Source organism: Aythya fuligula, chromosome 4, assembly GCF_009819795.1.
Source record: "Aythya fuligula isolate bAytFul2 chromosome 4, bAytFul2.pri, whole genome shotgun sequence".
Taxonomy (NCBI): Eukaryota; Metazoa; Chordata; class Aves; order Anseriformes; family Anatidae; genus Aythya; species Aythya fuligula.
In genome coordinates, this window is record NC_045562.1 from 27385884 (window position 1) to 27407895 (window position 22012).

The window sequence follows — 22012 nt, forward strand, 5'->3', positions numbered from 1 at the left end:
TATGCAAGGCCTACACCTCATGATAATACTTTCAATGCATAATCCCTTGGCCAACATAAAGCCTTCCACCCAAAAACTTCTAAGCTTCTTAGGCTCAGCTATCAATCATTTCATCAAAAATGTCCCAGTTGTCTGCAATTAATAGCTTAAGAGAAAACAGTGGCCAGGAGGATTCATACAGAGCTTAGATTGTCCATTAAATCCAAGTTGTATTTCATAAATTGCAATTTATAGTCATAAAAGAAATGTCAGGGGAGCTGGAAGAGAAAATAGTATTTTGGCCTTTGCTGTGATTTCTGTCTATTAAATATTAAGTAGTTGTCAATGTTTTTTTTTGTTGTTGTTTTTTTTTTTTTGTTTGTTTGTTTTTTAAATATACTACATTCTAGATGACAACTCAATTTTTATTGTTACTGGAATTAGTTTCATATGTTTCAGAGTTGGAAAGTGACTAATTCAGTTGAAACCACATTTATACAATATAAAGACGAAAGTTATACAAAACTTGAGTTACTGTCACATGCTGATTTATATGAATTGTAAGACAAATTCATTTTTAATGCCTGAAATTTTCAAATATAACTCAACGTTAATAAATCCCAACAATTTCAACAGTACCTCAGTGATGAGTTTTGATACTGTTATATGTTTAGATTAAAAATGAAACAATTTGAGAGAGGTCTAACTTCCTTCTTACAACACTACAAAATACAAATAAAATTAAAAGTTAATTGAAAAACTAAAATTGTGAAATGTAAATGTAAAATATTAAAGTTTCAGTATTAGAAAAGATTTTAAACTTGGCACTACATGGAGCTCCTAAAACAACAACAAAATTAGAGCATTTGCTAAATGTATACAGACAGACATTACGTCTGCACTCAGAAAATACATTAGAATGTCCCAGATATGATATGTTTCTTCTGATTTCCACAGGTACCTTTCTTAGTACTAGCATTTAATCTTATATAGTCTAAACGGGCTTTGTAGCATTGGAGAGGGTCAAAACAAATCTCTAGACATTGGAAAACATCTATGTACATATTTTTCAAATCTGCAAAAGTTGCATGTCTTTCATGACCTTAGAAAATTGATATAACTTCCTTATACCTCAGGTACCTTACTTGCAAATCTGTCTTATGTACCAAGAAAGTGCATAAAACATGTTTTATGAGTGTAGCAAAGGAACTTAATGGTATGACAGTCATGCCTATGAAGTAGAACAGAGGCTAAAAAGCTGATGTTGAAACTTGTGGTTTACCTATAGGCATCCATTAAGACCTGCAAGCTCCTCCTCCCCCCCCCCCCCCCCCCCCCCCCCCCCCCACACACACACACACTGTGTTAGAGCTAGAGGGAGAAGACCTTCCCACAAGATGGGTTCTGTTCTGCCCTGCCCCTCTGACCCACCTGGGGACAACAAAACCCCCGGGACAGGACATGATGCAAGTACTCCCTGGGCTGTGCTGTTCAGTGGAGGCCACCTCCAGCAGGCATTGCATGCTCCTGGGCTCCACTGACAAGATGCTTGGAAAGAGAGTCAAGCTCAATGTTGGAAGCTGGAGCATAACCTGCTCCTAACAGAGCCTTTGGCAGAGGCATCACGGTTGTTTGGTGTTCTGTGCTACGTAATGTTTTCAAAGTACAAGTACTAAGACCCAATCCAGACTCACTTGGAGAAAAATGTCATTTTTCAAACAGCACTGTTACTCTATTATGCCTTATTTCTGGTACTGATCCTTTTAAAATATTCACCCTTGAAATGCTCCTAAGTGATTTAAATGTTCCCTGGCTCCATCACTAACCAAACCTTATGTGTATGCTTTGTAGTCAGTCTGTAAAGATGATTCGGTTTCTCCAGATTTTCTTGTCTTGAATTCTTTCCAATACGCCTGAGCCATTTGTTCTGTTTTACTTTGTTGATAAAAAGAAGTCAGCTGAGACTCAGCAGAGAACATTTCTTTTAAATTTCTTGTACAACATATACATTCAGATGATATGTAAAAAGAGAGCTATTCTCTCCATGTTTGTTTTGAAAGAACCCAGAAACAGTCCCAGAACGAAAACAAGAATATATATGGTTACTGTCAGCGTAAGAACAGTTAAGCAAAGGTTTTATAAGACAATATCTATTTTTGAACATTCATGAAACTGTCTAGTGTGCAACAGATTGTGCAGCTCTTTGTTCATGGTTACTCACTTCGTTCCCTTCTAACTCAAAAAACTCAAATTTCATTGAAATTCGGTATTGCGTCGGGGCAACCACCTGCCACACACAGTTTTTGTTTGGAGGATATTCTTTGGGCCACCCTGGTGTGGTTATAGTCCCATTTAGCTTTGTCAGAAGTCCTCCGCAAGCAGCTGTAAAATAAAAAGGGAGAGCATCATTTCTGGACTGAAACTGTGTTTTTTAATATATACAGAAGCACACTGAACAGATTCAGTCCTCTCAATACTTACACCACTGTAATACCCAGACATACTAATCAGAATCTTGTTTTATCATGCTTGGTGCAAACAAAGAGAAAGAGACAGCCCCTATCTCAAACAGCTTGCAGGTTTGTGGACAGAGATAAGTTTCAGGACTACACATGGTGTTATCATACTCATTCTTTTCCCTTCCCTCCAGAGACTCTGGTTATTTTCTCAGAGCCTTTCCCATGCAAGTCCTCTGACCTCACCACCCTCCCCAGGACCTTGATCATCCTTTCTCTGACAGACAGACTACTTAAGATGCACTTCACATTGCCTCAGCTTCTTTTTTTGATTATTGATCCAGAATCTGCCTTACCTGTCTCTGCTCATATATGTGCTCCCAATAACCTAATAGGTAGGGTCACTTCTTTGGGACAGCAGTCACATGGTGTTCAGATACAATTACTTTTGCTGAAGTACAGATGTTGAAATAACAGAGAAAATACCTATGTGGCATATATTGGGAAATAAGTCATCCCCATACAACAGGACAATAGTGTATTGTGTGTATGAATGCAGTTTCAGATAGCACAGGATAAATACATTAATATTTTCCATCTGAGAAAAAAAAAATATCTTAAAAAAAATAATAATAATAGGATTCACAGGAGTTCTCAGTCACATTCTTCTCCATTTGTACCATCACAGTATTGTGACAGCATTGGAAACCATCCACAAATCGCTTTGAGGAGCTGATGGGTGGCAGTTCCTCCTTCTTCCAACTGCTCTGTGCTAATGCTCAGTGCTTACTTGAACATACTGAAAACTGGCTATTCCCTTTTAGCCGATGGCCTCACATAACTACATTTGCACTAGCATGCCTGGAAAAACAATCCAGTTCCTGTGTCAGGGCACACTTGGGCTACCCAGATGCATATTACTCTTCCTCTGGGCACATTGCTTCCCATGTGGAAGACTTCTTGGTATACACATAAACGTCATCTGACCTTGGTTAGGAGAACTTAGACCTCAGTGTCAAAATAAACCTTGCACAGGTTTCAAGACTGCATTTGGATGACACAAATTGTACCCCAAAATGATCCAGTCTTGAGCAAGGATACATCTAACTACTAGTTTTCACTTTCTCATTGTTCAGCATCACTCCATTGTTCCTTGAGACAATATTGGGAAACATGGAAGTACTGGAAAACTCTTAAAACCCTCAAATATGCAGCAGGGGAGATTTGGATTAGACCAGCATGAAGCAATTTTCTGTGTATGTCAACACTGTAGCAAAGCACTGGGCAGAGTTTCTGAGCTGAAGGAATCCCTCAAATGGCCAAACTGTAATAAGGATGTAATGCTTACTGCACCAATGTAGTGATTTTAATTCAACCTTCTAGTGAGTGTCTATATACAGTGAGTAATACATCATGTGGAACAAACACATATACACTTCTAGGGAAAGCTCAGGGCTTTTGCTCCATACTGCACTGCACTATTTAGGATGACTTCTGCTTTTACCAGAGTTGCTTTCCTGTTTGCATGCTGAGAAGGTATTCATTCTCTCTTTATTGGAGGAGGAAGGAAGAGTTTTCTAAAAGACTGGGAATCTTCCCTAATGTTTGGACTCAGATCATCAGACAGCCAAAGCCAAGTTCCTTACATAAATCTGGATTGATGATCAGAGGTCCTATCTCTGTCTTCACAGCCCCCAATAGATTAACATTATTTTCTGCACATTGCCTAATATGTATGCAGACATCTTAATACACTAGACATTCTGAAATAACTTGTTTTTCTAATGTGCTCATTATAAATGTTGAATTTGAGGAAAAAAAAATAAAAAATAAAAAAAACAAGCTCAATGAGAGCTGCAGTGTAGCATGTCTGCAGTCAAGGACTCTCTTTACCTCACACGCAAAAAAATAAACAAACAAACAAAAACCACAGAACCAAAAGAACAAAAAGTGCAAAGAAACAAGAAAAAACTACCCCCAAATTGTGACAAATCATCAGTGAAAGCCAGGGAATTGGAAAAATAAATAAATAAATAAAAAATAAAAAAGAGAGACCAGTGAGTCATATCTGAAGAAAGCCATAACAAAGACTGCTTCAATTTTCAAACTCCATTCACCGCTGAAATGCAAACAGATGAACTGAGATAAGAATCGTTTGTGCTATCACTGAATTTGTTGGTGTTTATCAAACAATAATTGCTATGCAATGATCAAGTGCTTTTGCTTCTTTCCTTTGATATGAAATATGTATAGAATGCAAAAGCTTATCTCAGCCCAATCCTATGTTTATATAGACTTCCATTTATCAGATTTTTACGTCTACAGATGATTATTTGAGCAAGCTTCCCTCACCCCTAAAATGCAGAATTTGTTTCCAGCATTAAAAAAAAAAAAAAATGTCTGACTGGGCTCACGGAAGAGTTCTCTAGTTTCAAATTGGAATAAAGAATCCTGCTAGAATAAAAGATCTACCACAAGCAAAGGTAGACAGTGAGATCATTAAAGTTCCTGACACTGAGGCAGAAGCACACAGCTCTGCTGATAAATCTCTCCTTGCATACAGAGGGAGACTTTATTTTCATGAGGATGAGTAATATAACATGTGGTTTGAGAAAGTACAAAGTTCTGCTTCACATCATTTCCAGTCAACAACCAGCAAAACCTGGAAAGTTAAATTGGTAGCAGACTTCAGATGGAGATGACAGCTGTGGACAGACATTGCCCCAGCATCACTGCTTCCAACGTAGTCCCGTTTTTCCAATCTTGCTTCACAGACCTCACATTGCTAGGGGTAGAGTGCACAAAAGGTGTGGTGTTTCGTCTGAGTCACCATAGCCTAGGACTGTTGAGACCTGATAACATAGCAATACACTGTACCTTCACAGCTCTTTTTGTCAGGACCAAGTTCATAGCCAGGATCACAGGCGCACTGGTAACTGCCCAGAGTATTTACACAACGCTGCTCACAGCCACCATTGTCAGGTTTGGCACATTCATCTTCCTCTGCCAAGACAGGGAAGAATGCAAAAATGTGTTAAATAATTACCTTCCTCAGCTGTAATTGCTGAATCAATATTAACCCAGAAAGCTGTATGCATGTCAAGGTATATTACATAACACTGTGGATGCTGACTAGAGCATTTTCAAATTCTAAGGAGACCTGCAATGGAGAAAATAAAAATGTGTCTTTTTGTAAATTTGTTTTGTTTTGTATTTTGTTTCATAGCAATACTTACTGACAGCTGTGTTTATAAGCATTTTGTGGGCAACATACAATAATTTAAGCAGCAGTTAATCTAAAGGTTGCATAAAGTATTGAAAGAAAGATTGAAAATCTGCAGCAGGGTCACTTGAAGGGCACTTTATCTCCCACAGAATCAATTTGTGCATTATCCTGAACTCATACTCAAAAACAGATTAACAGAATCCTCAAATCCCAGGTTTTCATTCTACTGATATTAAAGTGAACAAGATGCATCAGGGGTGGGGGAGGGAAAGGAATATTGTATTATCTCTACTAGCTGTGAAATACCTATGTGATTCATTGTCAAATTATTCCTCAGATGGACTTTATATTTGATAACACAATTAGCCCAACAAACATACTTTACAAGACTATATATGTTTCAAAGGTGCTTCAAAACCAATCTGATTTTTTTAACCTGAAGAGAGCAGGTAGTTGGACTGAATATGGTCCTTCATTCTTTGGAGATCTTTTACAAGGAGACTGAAATACCTTTACCAACATTGTTTGACAAAATCATATGCCCAGGTAAAAAGTATGTTGAAGATAATAAAGAACTATTTTAAGTAAAAATAGGTTCAAAAATTTTCATATTCTATCATATTTTTTCTAGCACAAAAACAAATGATAAACAGTTCACATGTCCCAAAATATGCTTTAACATTTACCTTTAAAAAAGTTAGCTGCAAATCCTGCTTTGTTAACTGTTCCATCAGAAACAAACTTCATCCACAGGGTATTAGAGGTAGATCTAATGTCTTCTGGCTTGTCATAGCCACAAAAGTGACCAATCAAAGGACTGTTTTCATTCATTCCATCTCGAATTTCCAAGTAGTCATATGCACAGTTGTCATGTCTTTCAATCTGTAAAAAATTATTTTAAACGACATATATGAACTTGACCATTAATATCAAATAACAGTCAGATAATAAACAGAATAAAAAAATAAATAAAAATTAAAGTTGGGGTTCTGTTTAGCATTCAGGCATAAGGAAGGTGAGGAAAAGAAGCAGCATCACTAGATCATTTATAATTCCTCTCTCTATATACTTTTATATATATATACATATATATGTAAGTAGAATAACTTGAGATCTTTACACAAGATACAACATTCTAAATGGGAAAAAGTAACTAGCAAAGTGAAGATTGCCTCTAAGCTTCCCAGTGTTCTGTCAAATTCCTGCTCTGAGTTCAAGTAAATTTCTCTTTTCTCATGTACACTTATATTCAAGTATAAAAAATTAATAGTTGAATGACTAAACAGGTCAGAAATTCTATTTGGTTTTGAACTATTGAAAAGCTCAATATGAGTAAGATTCTTAGACATAATCAACCTGTATTATTTCAGGTGTAGATCTTTTTTTTTTTTTTTTTTTACTTTATTCTTAACACAGTGAAAAATTTTGCATTTGCCAGTATCCATAGATGTTTCAGAGTAACTGAAAAAAAAAAAAAGTCTTCATACAGAGCATGAAGAGTTTGGGGCATCTGGAACCCAAAAAAATTAGACCCAAACACACTTCTAAAATTATCAGCTACTAAGCAGACAACAGAACATATGAAAAAAAAATCATTATTCTGCAGATGATATGTCTAGTTTCCTTTGCATGACTGCTGATTTCAGGTGTCTTCTGACTTTTTGGGTCAGTGAGTGAATCTATGTCATATTGTCAGAGAAACATACTGAAACTAGGGCAACTAAAAATGTGCCTCTTATTTAAACAACCTTCCAGATGTCTACTTGGGGTAGCAAGCGGTATGCTCTTTACATAATAGTATTTGCAAAGTCAGTCAAAGCAGGAATTGCACCAAATCAGGGGCAGACTGAATGGGATTCTATCTGGAGCCTAGATAATTATTATGCCTGTCTTTATGACTGAACATTATTCTCAACAGAATAATAAAAATATATTAAAAAATATTGATCTGGGTCATTTTTCTGTAGGATTACTTCATGCTACTCAAGAAATATAGCCCCTTAGCTATGAAAGAATTATCTAAATCCAAGAACTCAAAACTAAATCCTCTAAGAAAACAATTGTTCAACTAAATGTCTGAATTGTGGGATAGGCTGGGGAGGAGGAGGACAACAGTCAGGGAGAAGGAGTTGGAGAAGACTCAGATTCAACACAGCCCATCCATACTCTGTTAAAATGTCAATCAAATCAAAACTATACCAAAACCCACAAAAATCCACATCTCATCTTCTGACAAAACTTTACTTGCATGGAAACTACGCAGTTAGTACAAGCAGCTACTGACACTCTGCTCTGGTTGCACATTATGATCACCACTAATCTCAGTAACCACCACAGACTAAGGAGCTTTCATTTAGCACATTAGGAATTCTGCTTCCTTTATATAAGAAGGAAATCTAGGGGGAGGGGCTGTTTGATTTTATTTCATTTTAATGCTATCAACATATGGCACTTACACAAAAAATTTCTCTGTCTTCTTTCCAACTCTCTGATTCTTTGAGTATTTACATACATAATTTTCTCCCACTCATTTCTCTGGCACAATCCATATTGCCGTTTACTGTAATTGCTTAACTGTCTGCTAAGGAATTACTTTGGACCAGAGTTAGGGAAATGAGAGGAAAGTCACGAAGGTCTGGGGTGCAACTACCTCTTACTAACTTCAGTGGCAACTGCATGTTTGCAACTAATGTGGTTAGGCATGTGTCTACCTGAGCACTGGTAAGTGATCTATACTGTAACGCTGATTCAAAATTTTCATTAATCTTAATAAAGGCATGACATCATATTCCAACATGCCTTGTTATCTCAGAAAAATCATATTGCACTCTGATGTAGAAAGAAGTGACCTGGCCCAAAGCCCATGAAAATCAAAGGACGAATTGTGTACTTTCCCCCACATGCATCTGTGGTCTTTTCATGACTCAAGACTTTTAATTAACATCTGTTTTTTTCCATGTTTCCATGTTTTCTATATTTTCCATATTCTATGGGGCAGTATGGAAATTATTATTTTTTAAAGGCTATGTGCAGCTCTGAGTTACATGTACCAAATTCCCACTGAGGTGAAATGTTGGTTCTCACTCCTTATTTTTGGCAGAAGAAAACTGCTAAAAATCCATTTTGCATAACAGTGAATTACTAAACTTCCTGAGACCATAAAAATTAACCAACATACAAAGTGATATTGATTTCCAATAAAGCAATTCAAAATGGTTGCCACTCTACCATAAATATTTATTTTCAGTGTACTACTATTACAAGTGATGCCATTATTATTACCAATATTAATATTAATATATTAAAGATATTAATATATCAAAAGATATTAATATATTAATATATTAAAAGATAAATATATTAATATATTTTATATATTAATAAAATATTAATATATTAATACATTAAAAGATAAAATAGTTACACGTATACATAAACAAACAGGTAAGTATTGTGTTTCTGAGAAGTAATAACTGGTTTTAAGGCCCTTGGTAACCAAAAAGAAAAAAAAAAAAAAAAAAAAACTTTAAAACGTGCTTTACTTATGTGAACTTCAGGTTTTAGGATATTGTGGTACTGTCATCTGGGAACATTGCCTGAAAGTTCTGTTACACTTGCAGTAATTTCTTATTCACCCTATTACAAGGATAGATTGCAAGACAAGGATAGTAAAAACTTATTTACTGTAGTAGTAACATTTCACAAGTTTGAAATTTCATATGGATGAGAAGAAACTAAAATGTTAGCAAAAGCAAGATCAAAAAACAAACAAACAAACATAAACAAACAGAATTTACAGGGAAAAAAAATACATTTCTTTAAGGAGAATGAAAGGTACCATTGGATCTGAAGAGTTTGGAAGAAACCCAGAATTTGAATGGCATGAGTAAATTAAGTTGAAAAAATACTGGAATTCCTAAGACAGGTACATAAGCACAAGAAAACACTAAGAAATCGCCTGGTTAAATGGAAAGCCGGCTACTTTCTCAACATTAATTTGTACAAGAAAAGAAAAATTCTTGCACTTAGTTCCAGTTTTGAACTATGACTTTAGACTAAAATGTAATTCATAAAAATTCTAGACTACATTTCTTTTATAGTTCCTTGGACAGAAAAGAAAAAATTAAAACAGCAAAAGATTTTATCAAAATACAAAGATTTGAGAAGCTAATCCAAGAGCAATCGCATTTCAGGAGAAATCTTTCAGTTGCTTTTTGTTACTGTTAATTTATCTGTTGATAGAGTTACATTCCAGTTCAGGTATGCATATCTGACTCAGGTGGTAGACTTTAGTCAGAAAAGGTGGGGATATATCCCTAATGGAACCCTTACCACCAGGAGATTAATATGGCACAAACCTACAAGTCTGGATTGCCCTCACTGGTGAAACTGCCTTCCAACACAGGACCATAAAAAAAATAAATAAACTCAAGGACCACTGGTTTTCAAAGAGCATTAGTTCTTTAAGATTAATAAAGGTAGCTATAACATTAAAGTATGTAGGTATCTTTGAGTATTAATAAAGAGTATTAATAATGGTACCTATAATGATGAAGCAAAAAACAATGGAGTTACAATGGACTCTGCATCTGTGCTAACATCTAGGTACTGGAAAAATATAGCTCTCCACCAGGAAGCCAAGTAAGTAAGAGTAATCCCACACCCAGTGGAAAACGCATTGCCCACCACAGGCAAAACAGGATGACTCATTGATGCAGTTTGGAATTCTCATCTTCCTCTGTGCTTTCACTTCAGAATGGAGGTTATTTATACAGTTATTTTTTCTAGCATTATGTATGGATAATGAGAATTCCTCATACTTAACTGTACCTTTCAAAGGACAGAGAAGTAATTTTCTCACAAACACACTGCAATAACTCTTTGGCCTGACATTTACTTTTTTTGATCTAAGCTGGCATGAAGAACTGTGATTTTCAAACATCTTTTTGTTTTACTAGGCAGCACACCAAGGATTGAGTCCAGAGTGGGACTTAGTACCAAAACACAGAACACCTACGTTCGAGCACTTGGACCTGAAATGGAAATCAGCCCCAAAGGTGAATGTCTAGGCAGGGCACTTCGTTGCAACTTCCAAAACAGCTCTCATTCTCAGCAGACCTCTGCAGACCAGCCAATAAGAAATGCAGCAAAGAGATGTAAGAGAAGTCTTGTATCTTTCTGGGGTACCTCATTTGATTCTCAATAGCATCTTGCCACTCTGGATTCACAGCTCAGACTCTCCCTTGAGAAGTGTGTGCCTTTCAAGTTCCTACTCTTAGAGACTTTTTTTTTTTTTTCTGTTAAAAACACATATAGCACTAAAACCCTTTTTGCTTGACACCACCACCCAACAATACTGCCGTTTTTAGGAGGTGTCAGTCCACGTTTCACCTCTAGAGAGCGCCATTATACTAAACAGCCTGCAAAAGAACTGGAAGATAACATTTCTTCCAATAGCCTTAACCACTACTAAAATCGTGCTCTCATTTTCTCTGTACAGATGAAACTGAACCAGGGTCATGTACCATGCACACAGACCATCTCTGAGTATCTCCATGGTAGTCAAATACTATGGCAAGTCTCCTATGGAGGTTCATAGAGCCATTTCTCTTGAGATCACACTAAAAAATACTGAGCAACTATGGCAGACTAGAAAATCTCTGTATCTAGTCAGTAAGTTATACAAAGTTACTGCTTAAAGAGAGAGACTAACATACTGTGTTAAGTAACCTTGAGCCAGGCGAAGCAGTCTAAATAGCATCTGAAAGGCTCTTGGTGGGGAGAGCTCATCTTGTCTGCACTAGACCAGATTCCAAGTATATTACTAAATTTATCTACAAACTTCAAGTCGGTCTATAATGTATGTATATATAACATGTATGAAACATTGTTTTTTCTTTCTTATAGAAAAGTTTACCACTGTTTAGCAATGTTTACATAGAAAGATGTATGATAATGACACACAGATATGACTCACCACAGATTTTTTTTCTGCCCCTTCTAAGTATATGTTTGTAAACTGAGTTTAGTGAGGCCTTATTTATATATATATATATATATATTTTTTTTTCTGTATTTATATATATATATATGCTTTTTTTTTTTTTTTTTTTTTTTCAAAAAAAAAAAAAAGCCAAACACCACAGGGTTTTGTTTCCAGATAGACATTCCTCTTTAATGATAAGATTCAGTTAAGGCACAAAATCCTGGTTATTTAACAGAATATTAAAGCAGCCTTACTGAACTGGATTATGTATTTGTTAAACTGCAACAATTGCCAGAACTTTAAACATTCCAACTCAAATAACACAGATAATATATAAACCTTTAATCTTCTTGAAAATTTCTGCAAAAACCAAGGTCTCATGGAGAGAAGAATTGGATTCTGTAGATTATTTTTGCTAGAGAATTAATAAATTCCTTCACAGGTTTAATGAGGATTTCCCTTAAATGTCATTGTTAATCATTCACTAGACACTTTTCTGAATTTGGTCAAAAACTTTACCTCAAATGCTTGAAATGTTAATCCTACATTGTAATTTTCAGACACTGTTATTTTCCACACGCATTCCTTCATTGGTCTGTAGTCATCAGGATAATTGGGAGACTGGATCTGGCCTTCATTTTTGTGGATTTCACCTCCACAGATAGCTGGCAAAAACATAAAAGTCTAAGTACATTTACAATAATGATATTTACTGTCCCCCATGCCCAAACTGACATCTTTATGCCCTTCTTCTTTTTAAAATTAATGAGAAGATTATTCTAGAAAATACTTAGAAAGTCTACCAAGGACAAATTATTGAAATCATGATTGATTTAGACCACTATACATATTTCTGTTAGTCAATGTAATGCATTTCTAATAGTGCTAAGCATTTTATAATGTTGTAGAAGACTGAAATCACTGATGACCTGAATTTATGTTTTACAGAACATATTTAAATGGTCAAAATAGTTCTTAGTTCACCTTTTTAAAATATTTAATATAAATATTTCTTCATTATTTACCAACCTTCAGAAAGAGAAAAATAAGAGGAAAACCTTACATTCTGTAATGATCTATATATTTTGTTCTACAGTTTAACACTTCAGGCTTACACTTAATATGAAAAAACAGCTAATATAAGTAAGAAATATTTTCAGTAAAAGTAAATGCATTTTTTTCCCAGGATTCTTACTAATAATTATGTAAAGAACTGTAAGTAGCAATTAAATCATCCAGTTCAATATTTAAGAAAACAAGCTCTATTTTAGTTTGAACAGGTGAACGTAGACTTCCTTATATACTCAGAGTAGGGGAATATCTCTTTATTAAGTAATCCTAAAGCATATGGAAAACTTTAGTCAGATTTTCTGAAGAATGAACAGAAAGTATTCAAAGAATTATTTCCACACACGAAGCACAACATGCACATTTAGTTAATGAAAGAACAGGCAAAAACATTATGAATAATATCAGTGGTGTCCCTAGAAAAGAGGTCATCTGAAATCTGATCACATGAAGTTTCAAAATGTATCTATTAAGCTGACATCTTTTAGTCTCTTTTAGTCATAAAATAGCAATTTCATTTTCTTATATATACACAGCTATATATAGTCAGAAATATATTCATTGGTATCTGATTAAGATTTTTCATCCAGAACTAACAGCACTAATCAACCAACCTTCATAAACTGCTGCAAAACCTTTTCCAACCCAGTTGCTGCTGCTGCGGAACTCGATCCACATCCTGCTGTCAGAGGACGCAAGGACTTCTGGCAGTTTGTCACCACAAAACCTGCCTAAAAACATGCAACCAGTGACTGCATTTTCTGCCGCCTCTGAAGCCAAACGCTGCAAACATTTACACATGTGTTTAACATTATAGACAGAAGTAGCATAACCAGCTCAGTGGAACTATTCACATGCTTATGGTGGAGCACGTGTTTCTGCAGATTGGGACGTAAATACACAAAGATTTTATTATAAAGCTTTTCATTGCTGTCAGGCTAACAAGTCAAACTGTAACATCTTGGGGGAATTAAGTTGAGAAATTATTGATATAGAATGTTTCTGTGCATACAAACCAAGGCATTTTGGGAGGGTAAAATGAGTACTAATCTTAATAGATGAACATAATCCGTGTCACAGTAATACTGCTCATCGTGTCTAAGGACCAAAGAGATTTAAAAACTAACATCCAAATGACCCTGTACTATGCTATCCTTTTAAATTCATCCTAGGTAGGTGAAAATTTCATTTGTTTAGGAGACACAGAAGGGAACAAGACGAAAGAGCATTTACTGTTTGGTCTTAATTGTTTCCTCTTTTCTTTTCAAGAAAACAGGCATTACTGTTAAAAAGCTGTCCCCTGTATCTATTTCCCTTTTATCTCTTTTTGATTGTTTTTAAATTGTGGCCATTAAAATGCTAATTATTTTTAGTCTATCTTCTAAAAACAACCACAAAACTGGCCTAAGAGGTTGGAGACTTTCATGTTTCCGATGGTCTGAAATTCCCAGTTAAGACTGTAGAAGACCACGGGTTGTCAAACTTAACCTGGTGTTATTCAACTGGTGTTACTTATTTTAAGACTATGGAACTAACAAGGAAAGGTTGAGTTCAGAACAGCAGAAAAGTTACCCTTCCTTGACACTTTAAAAATAAAGGCTTTAAAAATAAAGCCTTAAAAATAAAGGCTATGCTATTTTAAGTCATATTGCCAAGGCAAAAGGACTAGTACAAAACATGCACCTGTACTATTACCTGTACAGGTCGCATATACAGAAATCACCTGTGGAAACTTCATATTTTAACACCCATAAGCAAAGCAAAAAGTTGCACGTTTTGTAGTTTCTTTCCCCACATGAAACTGAACAACAGCTAGCTGCAATGAAAGGGTGGGCTCAGGTTTGAAATTAAATGAACAACTTATTTGAGACCATTTCATTTTTTTGTTGTTGTTGTTTTCCCACCTTAGTTTAGATACATTCTAGACACCTAAAAAAAAAAGAGTATTGTGTGTACAATAGCAAGCTAGAAGTCCACTGAACTGATTGAGCCATGTAACTATGGACAGAGCAACACTGGACAATTGTATACCAAGCAGAGGTGATTTTCTCCAGTAGCCATCTCTTACTTCAATATAGTCATACCAACAGAGACTGCTCTTGTACAGGTCCATTGTAGTGAAGTTTAAAACAATCTGCAATCAGAAGAAATCACATATGATTCTTACCAGAAAATGATCTCAACAGCATTCTGCAGAACAGAAGCCAGTGGTCACCCATAAAAGGATCCCAATTGCTTAGATAATTAACTTCAATTAATTTTTTATACTAAGCAAAAGTTGCATGGGACTATTAAAAGGTTGTTGTTTTTAATTTATTCTTACATAGTCAAGAAGATCCAAGACACATATTTAGTTGCTTACAAGGAGATTTTCACTGAGAAATACAAATTCAAGAATGCTCATATGGTAAAATAATGTGCTGATCTCGTTTTAAGTATGTTATTTGATAATTCTCCTGCCAATTCTTCTTCCATTCCATTCTGTGACTATAAGCAGCACTGACAGCTGTAAAAAAGAATTGTTTTTGTTTGTGTTTCCATTCAACTACTGTTTTGACAAGATAATTTACTTTCAAAGAAGTTATATATTGACAATGGTGGACCATTATACTGAAAACAGTATCATTAAAAGAAATAACACAAGTTCCTTTTTCACACAGATGTAATGAAAAGCTTTATATGTATATTTTTTATAAATAAAGCTTTTTAATAAAAAAGTTTTTTGATAAAGCCTTTTATACAGAAATCTCAGTTTTCTGCATTGCTGGAACTTAGACTCCTGATTTCACTGGGCACATCTGTAAATAGGCATATTTTCAATACATAATATCAGGGGTACTGTAGACCACCACATTATCCCACTTTGGTTTAGAAATACTAATCTTAACCTGCCATAAACTTACACTTTTAACAGAGAAATAGATTATACTGATTGTAGGTTCACAGTAGCTACAGGCTGGACCCTGACTGACTGGGACAGTCTTAGTGTTATGCCCTGTAATTTTAGGGACGAGTCAAAACATGAAGATTAAGACTCATTCATATTTTGTATTATAAAATCTCTTTGAATTCATTTCCTTTAATTGGATTTAAGCATATCTGAAAAATAATGCATCTTCTCCCAAATCAGTTCCTCAGTGTAGATTAATAAGTATTTCAGACTAACTATAAAAAATTTCCTTATTTACATATAAGCATTAAGTGGTAATATTTTTAGCTCTGATCCTAGGAACTCACAACTAAAACCTGCTATTACAAAGCAAACAGAAATTGCTGCATAGTAGCAAATACCTCGTAGTGCAAAAATATAACTCCATGGAGCTTTTTGTGTCAGTTGAAAGGAGAAGAATTTACCCCTAGTCCCACTGCAAGGAGTAACGCTACTAACTACTACTACTACTTAGTAACACTACTAACTGGAAAAATGGGCCAGACAGTCATGCGGGATGACTTCCACCTTTTCTGAAAGCACCACAAGTCTCTCCAAAGACAATGATGTGTTACAATAGTAAACCAGAAAGGCAGAACTTTTTCATAATGTTGCATTTTCAAAAGAAAAACAGCTATTGGAAGAAGCTAATTTAAAGCTCCCATAAAGCCCTTAACATTAGGCTAGCAGAAATTTTGATTTCACTTACTTTTCACCAAAAAAAAAAAAAAAAAAAAAAAAAAAAAGTACACACACACAATTATATTCTCAAAACCCTCTGTTGTGTTCATTGGAGAATGGGAAAATTTCTATCTTGAAGGCTGTATTGTATCTTACCCCACCACCTAGTGCTGGCAACCTACTGATGGGTGAAAAATCAAGCTCATGGGTATGAAAAGCGATGTAGCTTTCACCTTTACTAATTTGATGTCATTGGAAACAGAAAACATCTGTGAAGCTGCAAATAAAACCCAATAGCCAGAAATCCTGTACAGCAAGGTATATTAATGCTGGCAGCCACAGCTTTGTGGGATGAAGGTATGAGCCACAAAACATGCCAAGGACCATCAGGACAGCACTGAATAAACGGATACCTGTTCTGATGTTTAAGTAAGGCCAAACATTTACACCCACAAGCTGCTACCACATCCACAAAACTTCCATAAGTGTTGCTGAAACCACAGTCTGTCTCTAGCACTGTGTTCTTCATGGGAACATCCTGCAAGCAGCTTTGGAACATTTTCAGTGAAGCAGATGCAAAAAAATTGCCTGTTCTCTCTGTCTTTGGGCCCCTCCCTTATATCACTTTAGGGCCACAGAGGGAGGTAGTAATTTAGTCTCAGATATGTATGCAGAGAATGTACACTTTGATGTTAGTTTGATGCTTTGGAAACTCCTCAATATTTAAATAATATTAACTCATGTCCACAACTGCTATTAGCACTGTGGATCATAATGACCCATAACATTGAAAGTCATCAAATTATATTGATGATCAAATTATATATCAGGCTTATGTCCTGAGCTGCAAGACAAGAACAGACTGATATGAAATCAGATAATTTCTATGTAACTCCTACTCTTTGTTGCAATAATAATTACAATAGAAATGAACATATTTTGATGAAAGCATATGCATTCCTTACGCTGACAAGTTTGCGGGAATACATATTCAAATATTTTGAGCTATTTTTCCATATCCATATTTTACCTGGCCTTGAGTATAGATTCCATTTCCCTGAACTTTGAAAAACAGCTAATAAAGTCCTAAAAAAAAAAAAAAAAAAAAAAAAAAAAAAAAAAATCAAATAAAAGTATTATGTAGACAGTGGATGTGCTCTTAAGCATGGAATTAAAGGAGAATGAAATGCTCTCACTTAATCATTCAGTGAATGAGAAGAGTTACAGTTTTCTTATAGAAAATACATCAAACAAATCAGTGCCATTAAGAGCTGGAGCACGTAGGGAACTGCGGTGGAGCAAGAAGGGAGTGTTGTAGGGTTTTTTGGTTGTTTGTTCATGTTTTTAATGAAAGCCAGTCCAGAAATCCAGACGGTCCACTGTTTAACTCCAAGGATTTGAACTAACTAACCTCTGGGACATCCAAGATTTGATTCTCAGCCTCCTGCATCTTTGCAAGTTCTGTGGGCTAGACTTTATGACTGGTTTCCCATTTCAGATGTAGCAATTCAGGTTAAATAGAATGAATTTCAACTGCAGAGGGACAATTCAGATGATTCAAGTAAGCACAACACACACTCTGGATGCACTCTCAACAGAACAAGCTAGTGTTGGTAGAAACCTGGGTTTCTACCTAACAGCCTCTATCTTCAATCTATTATGCAATATCTCTCTTTGTATGGTTCTCATTTTCTTTCCCCTTTTTACTAGGTTTTCACTAGGCCCTTGCTGGGGAATTATTTTTTTATTATTATTTTTTTATTTTTATTTTGCAAAATAGGAATACTGTTTCCTTTCTAGTATTACTGAGAAATTTGACATAAATCATTCAATGTTGTAATATTCAGTTTCTAGATTATTGTGCTGTAGGCCCAAAAAAGGCATGTGTCAAAGCAGTAGTTGACACTCTCAGCTGGCATTTACTAGGCTGCCCTTAGCAGTCTACTTGTCCTCTACGGCCCTTAGCAGTCTACTCATCCTTTTCCATCCATGTCAACCTCATCTCAGCCATGCAGGCAGAGGGGTTCTCAAAGGGGAGGATTTTTCTCTACTCAGATGAGATGCAGACAGCTGGATGAAGGTCAGGCTACCTTCCATGTCTGCTTAAGCTAACTCAGCTGGCTCTGTTGGAAGCAGGTTATGGAAGCCACATCCTATGCCCTCTCCATGGTTCAGCTGTTTACAGCCTTGAGGTCTCTCATGAGTCTAGCCACAAGTTTTCCATTTTGCAGGACACAGCTGAAACATCAGATTTCTTTGTTTTCTGTTTGCAAATTTGCCTTTCTCCAAACCTTAGTCACCAGGACAGAAAAGGGAAAAGGATTGTGTTACTTAGGTGTGATCATGTCACGATCCCAAAGGGCTGCTATCTAAATGGAAACCATTAAAATGTAATAAGCCTCCTTAATGGTCCCTGTCTTTGAAACTATATGAAATAACCTTCACAGCCTGACTCTGACTTGCCAAGGTATTTGATGATACAGCAATTCCTTAACATTGACTAGTATTCAAGAGCATAACCCCATATGCAGAACCCCCAGTCTGTCACAGCATGATTTTTGGTTGGCAAGAATAAAAATATATAAGATTCTTTCTGCAATTCTGCAAAGTATTAAGGACAGATAGAGACAGGGCAGAGCTTGTTCAAGGGGACAACGTGGCTGAAACTCTTCACAGGAAAAAACAATCAATGGATGTTTGTCAGTGCAATTCAAGAATTATTGATTACACAGCAGTTTCAATTGTGCTACTGCAGCTTTAGAATATATCATACTGCCCAGCACCTGGGATATTTAGCAAACACCAGACAGTACTAACTAAATTTTCTGCAAGTGGCATTTTCCTCATCTCACCTAAGGAGTTACCTGTCCTATTTCATCATTCACTTAAAAATTAAGGAAAAATAGGAAGTAATGTAACTTATTCAGAAAGAAAGGTTAAAAAAAAAAAAAACCAACAACAACACTGGCAGAGTTGAAAGTCCCCATGCCAACAACACCTCTACACACCAGAAGGAGGGATTCACCCTGGAAGAGGGCATACAGTGTTACTAACACCATCCTCCCCCAGAGATTTTTCTATGTATAGGTATACTGTGTACAGCTATTTACCATGTAGTCTTAAATCTCAGGAGAAAGTAAAAGGTGAATGAACTGCCTTGTTTTAGTCATAGGGATGCACATATTTATTTTACACTGGGCTGCCAATTTATAATCTTTACCAATAAAACAATTACTACAGCCAGAGTGTACCACTGCAGTCCTGTCCTTCACTGATTTTCCTGACAAAGATCAGAGGTGTCTGTACATGTAGAAAGCAGCATGGATAGAATAGAGTTCTCTAAACTATGCTCAAACAGCACAATACTAAATCTCAGTAAATAAGAGACAAGAGCTAAACAATCTGGACTGATGCTTTTTCAGTTTATTTTTAGGTGACTAAAGTGCTCACTGATGTTTCAGAACATGATGTGATGTACTTATATGTACTCTAACCACCATCTGACATTTCTGAGATCTATCAGGGTCAAAACAGCAAAAAAGGAAAGACATAGATTTAAATATATATTTATTTCCCTTCATAATGTGAATATGTTATCATAAATGGCTGAAAAAACTTGGGATCACGCATAATAAGTGTGTCCAAGGCAACATGCAATATGCATTAGTTAACATTTAGACCTCATTTCTGCCACTCCACTGTCTGCATCAAGTACTTGCTGCAAATAAAGTAAGGCACTATCCTGTGGGAATAGCACTGACAAAACAGATTTTTTGGCATTAGCACAAATATCATTTATGTTGTTCTCGCTGAATTCTATGGAGACTATGAGAGCTGGAGGTCAGAACAGTGCCCTACAGACAGGACGTAATACGTCAGATTACAACAAGAAAACAGGGTTTAATCATTTTCTCCCTTGGAGAGGGGACTAGGATTGGAAGGGAGCTGGTCTCCTAATATTGCTGATTTCAGGACAGGGCTTAAGCTTTTCTACAGCTCATTAGTGGTAACAATCTCAAGGCATTATAATAGTACTACAAACATATTATAGTTACCAACATTCGCAGATACAGTTGTGCAAACTTGTGAGTGTGCTATAAATTTTAAGCGTCATAATTTTCCAACTCATATATTAATGTTATTTTCAGAAGCCAACAATAACTGTAGATGAACATTTGACTTTTATAACTGAGAAACAGGAAAGAAACCTAAGCCATTTTTGTTGTTAAGAAGCTGTGTGTAAGAAGCAACACAAATAATGGGAATATAAAGTTACTTATCTAGATTACTTTGCATCTTTTGTGCAACCCTTCTCTTATTCAACTGTTTTCATTCGTTTTTCCCTGCAAACCTACAGAGCCACCCACACCTTCCAAGCATGTTTATTTTTCCTCCTGTCACTGGCTCCTGCCCAGAGGAGGGTGAACACAGTCCAAATGACTTCGCTTTCATTCCTCACACTAGCAAATGCTTTTACAGCTCCTCAGGATGCACATCAGGGACATATATTCTTGGTGTCTACTAGGACCCTAACCTGAAAGAAACACAGAAAAAGTAATCCAACTTGGAGAAACTATGTCCGATATTGAGTGGGAGAAAACTGACAAAACTGAAATATCTGGGGGCAAATGCTCTGTTTTCCTCTTTGGACTTCCCAGTTTTGAGACTGGTGGTGGGTCTGAATTCTCAGTCTTCAGGCAGTATTTGCTTAATATTGGCTACTGCTTCCTGTAAAGAAACTTACAATATTATTTTCCCTGCATATTTTGTCTGAACATGAAACTTCTCATTTCTCCCTCTATCCTTATTTAGAGGCAGGCTAATATTTGAGCCAATACTTTAAAGCAAGATTCAGCTAGTATGTTTTGAAAGTGTACACAAGAAAAACAGGTTTTGCTTTCAGTGGGATGGCAAACTTTTCTGCCCAAACTGCTCTCACCAAACCAATCTCTTTATCCACATTTTCCCTAAACTGACACCCAGAAATTAAAACCCTATGCATTAAAATAATACCAGGGACACCCAAAATACCACTTTTTTTCCTTTATTACTGTTTCACAAAATCTCTTTCAGCATAACAAGGATCTCCCTCAGGCTGAGCCCAGCTACCAGTCCCAGGCAGCTCAGCTTGTCTGAGCCCGTACTGGAGAAGAGACCATCCCAGAATCTGAACTACCTCTTTGCCAAGACGCCAACTGCATTGAAAGCCAGTTTTGAAGGGGTTTCATGACGTAGACACATAGCAGACTGAAATCATGACTTCATTTCATGTGGAAAGCCACTGAATGGATGCTACTGTGGTCTACTGCCACAGACCACAGTCAAATCAATGGCACAGCATTCATGGTCCCATTCAAGAGACATGGCCTATGGCCTACCATGATTTTCAACTATTCTGCAAGCTTTAAACATAAATGCAACATTTTACTTTAAAAATAATATCTGTGTTTAGCTGAGAGAATGTTAAGAATACCTTTTCTCCTGGGGTCACAGAGATTCGCCATATGCAGTGCGTGTAGGAAGGATAACCATTTGGAAAGCCTGGAGAAGAAAAGTTGCCTGTAGATTCCTGCAGTGTTTCTCCACAGGCTGAAAGAAACAAAATACAGTAAAAATATAAAATTGAATGTGCCTACCAGAGAAAAATGTCTTTCCAATATCTATTTAGAATGCATTTAACTCACTGC

At 36.1% G+C, this 22012-nt stretch overlaps 1 protein-coding gene across 1 annotated transcript in view; it reads right to left on the reverse strand.

The window, feature by feature from the left end:
• TLL1 (tolloid like 1) overlaps positions 1-22012 on the reverse strand; it is a 133950-nt gene that overhangs the window by 24896 nt on the left and 87042 nt on the right. Inside the window, exons 10-16 of the mRNA XM_032187417.1 lie at positions 21799-21914; positions 14747-14849; positions 13330-13446; positions 12167-12312; positions 6348-6543; positions 5313-5438; positions 2201-2361 (exon numbers count right to left, since the gene is read on the reverse strand). Coding sequence (XP_032043308.1) covers positions 2201-2361; positions 5313-5438; positions 6348-6543; positions 12167-12312; positions 13330-13446; positions 14747-14849; positions 21799-21914 — 965 coding nt within the window. The remainder of the gene's footprint in view (positions 1-2200; positions 2362-5312; positions 5439-6347; positions 6544-12166; positions 12313-13329; positions 13447-14746; positions 14850-21798; positions 21915-22012) is intronic.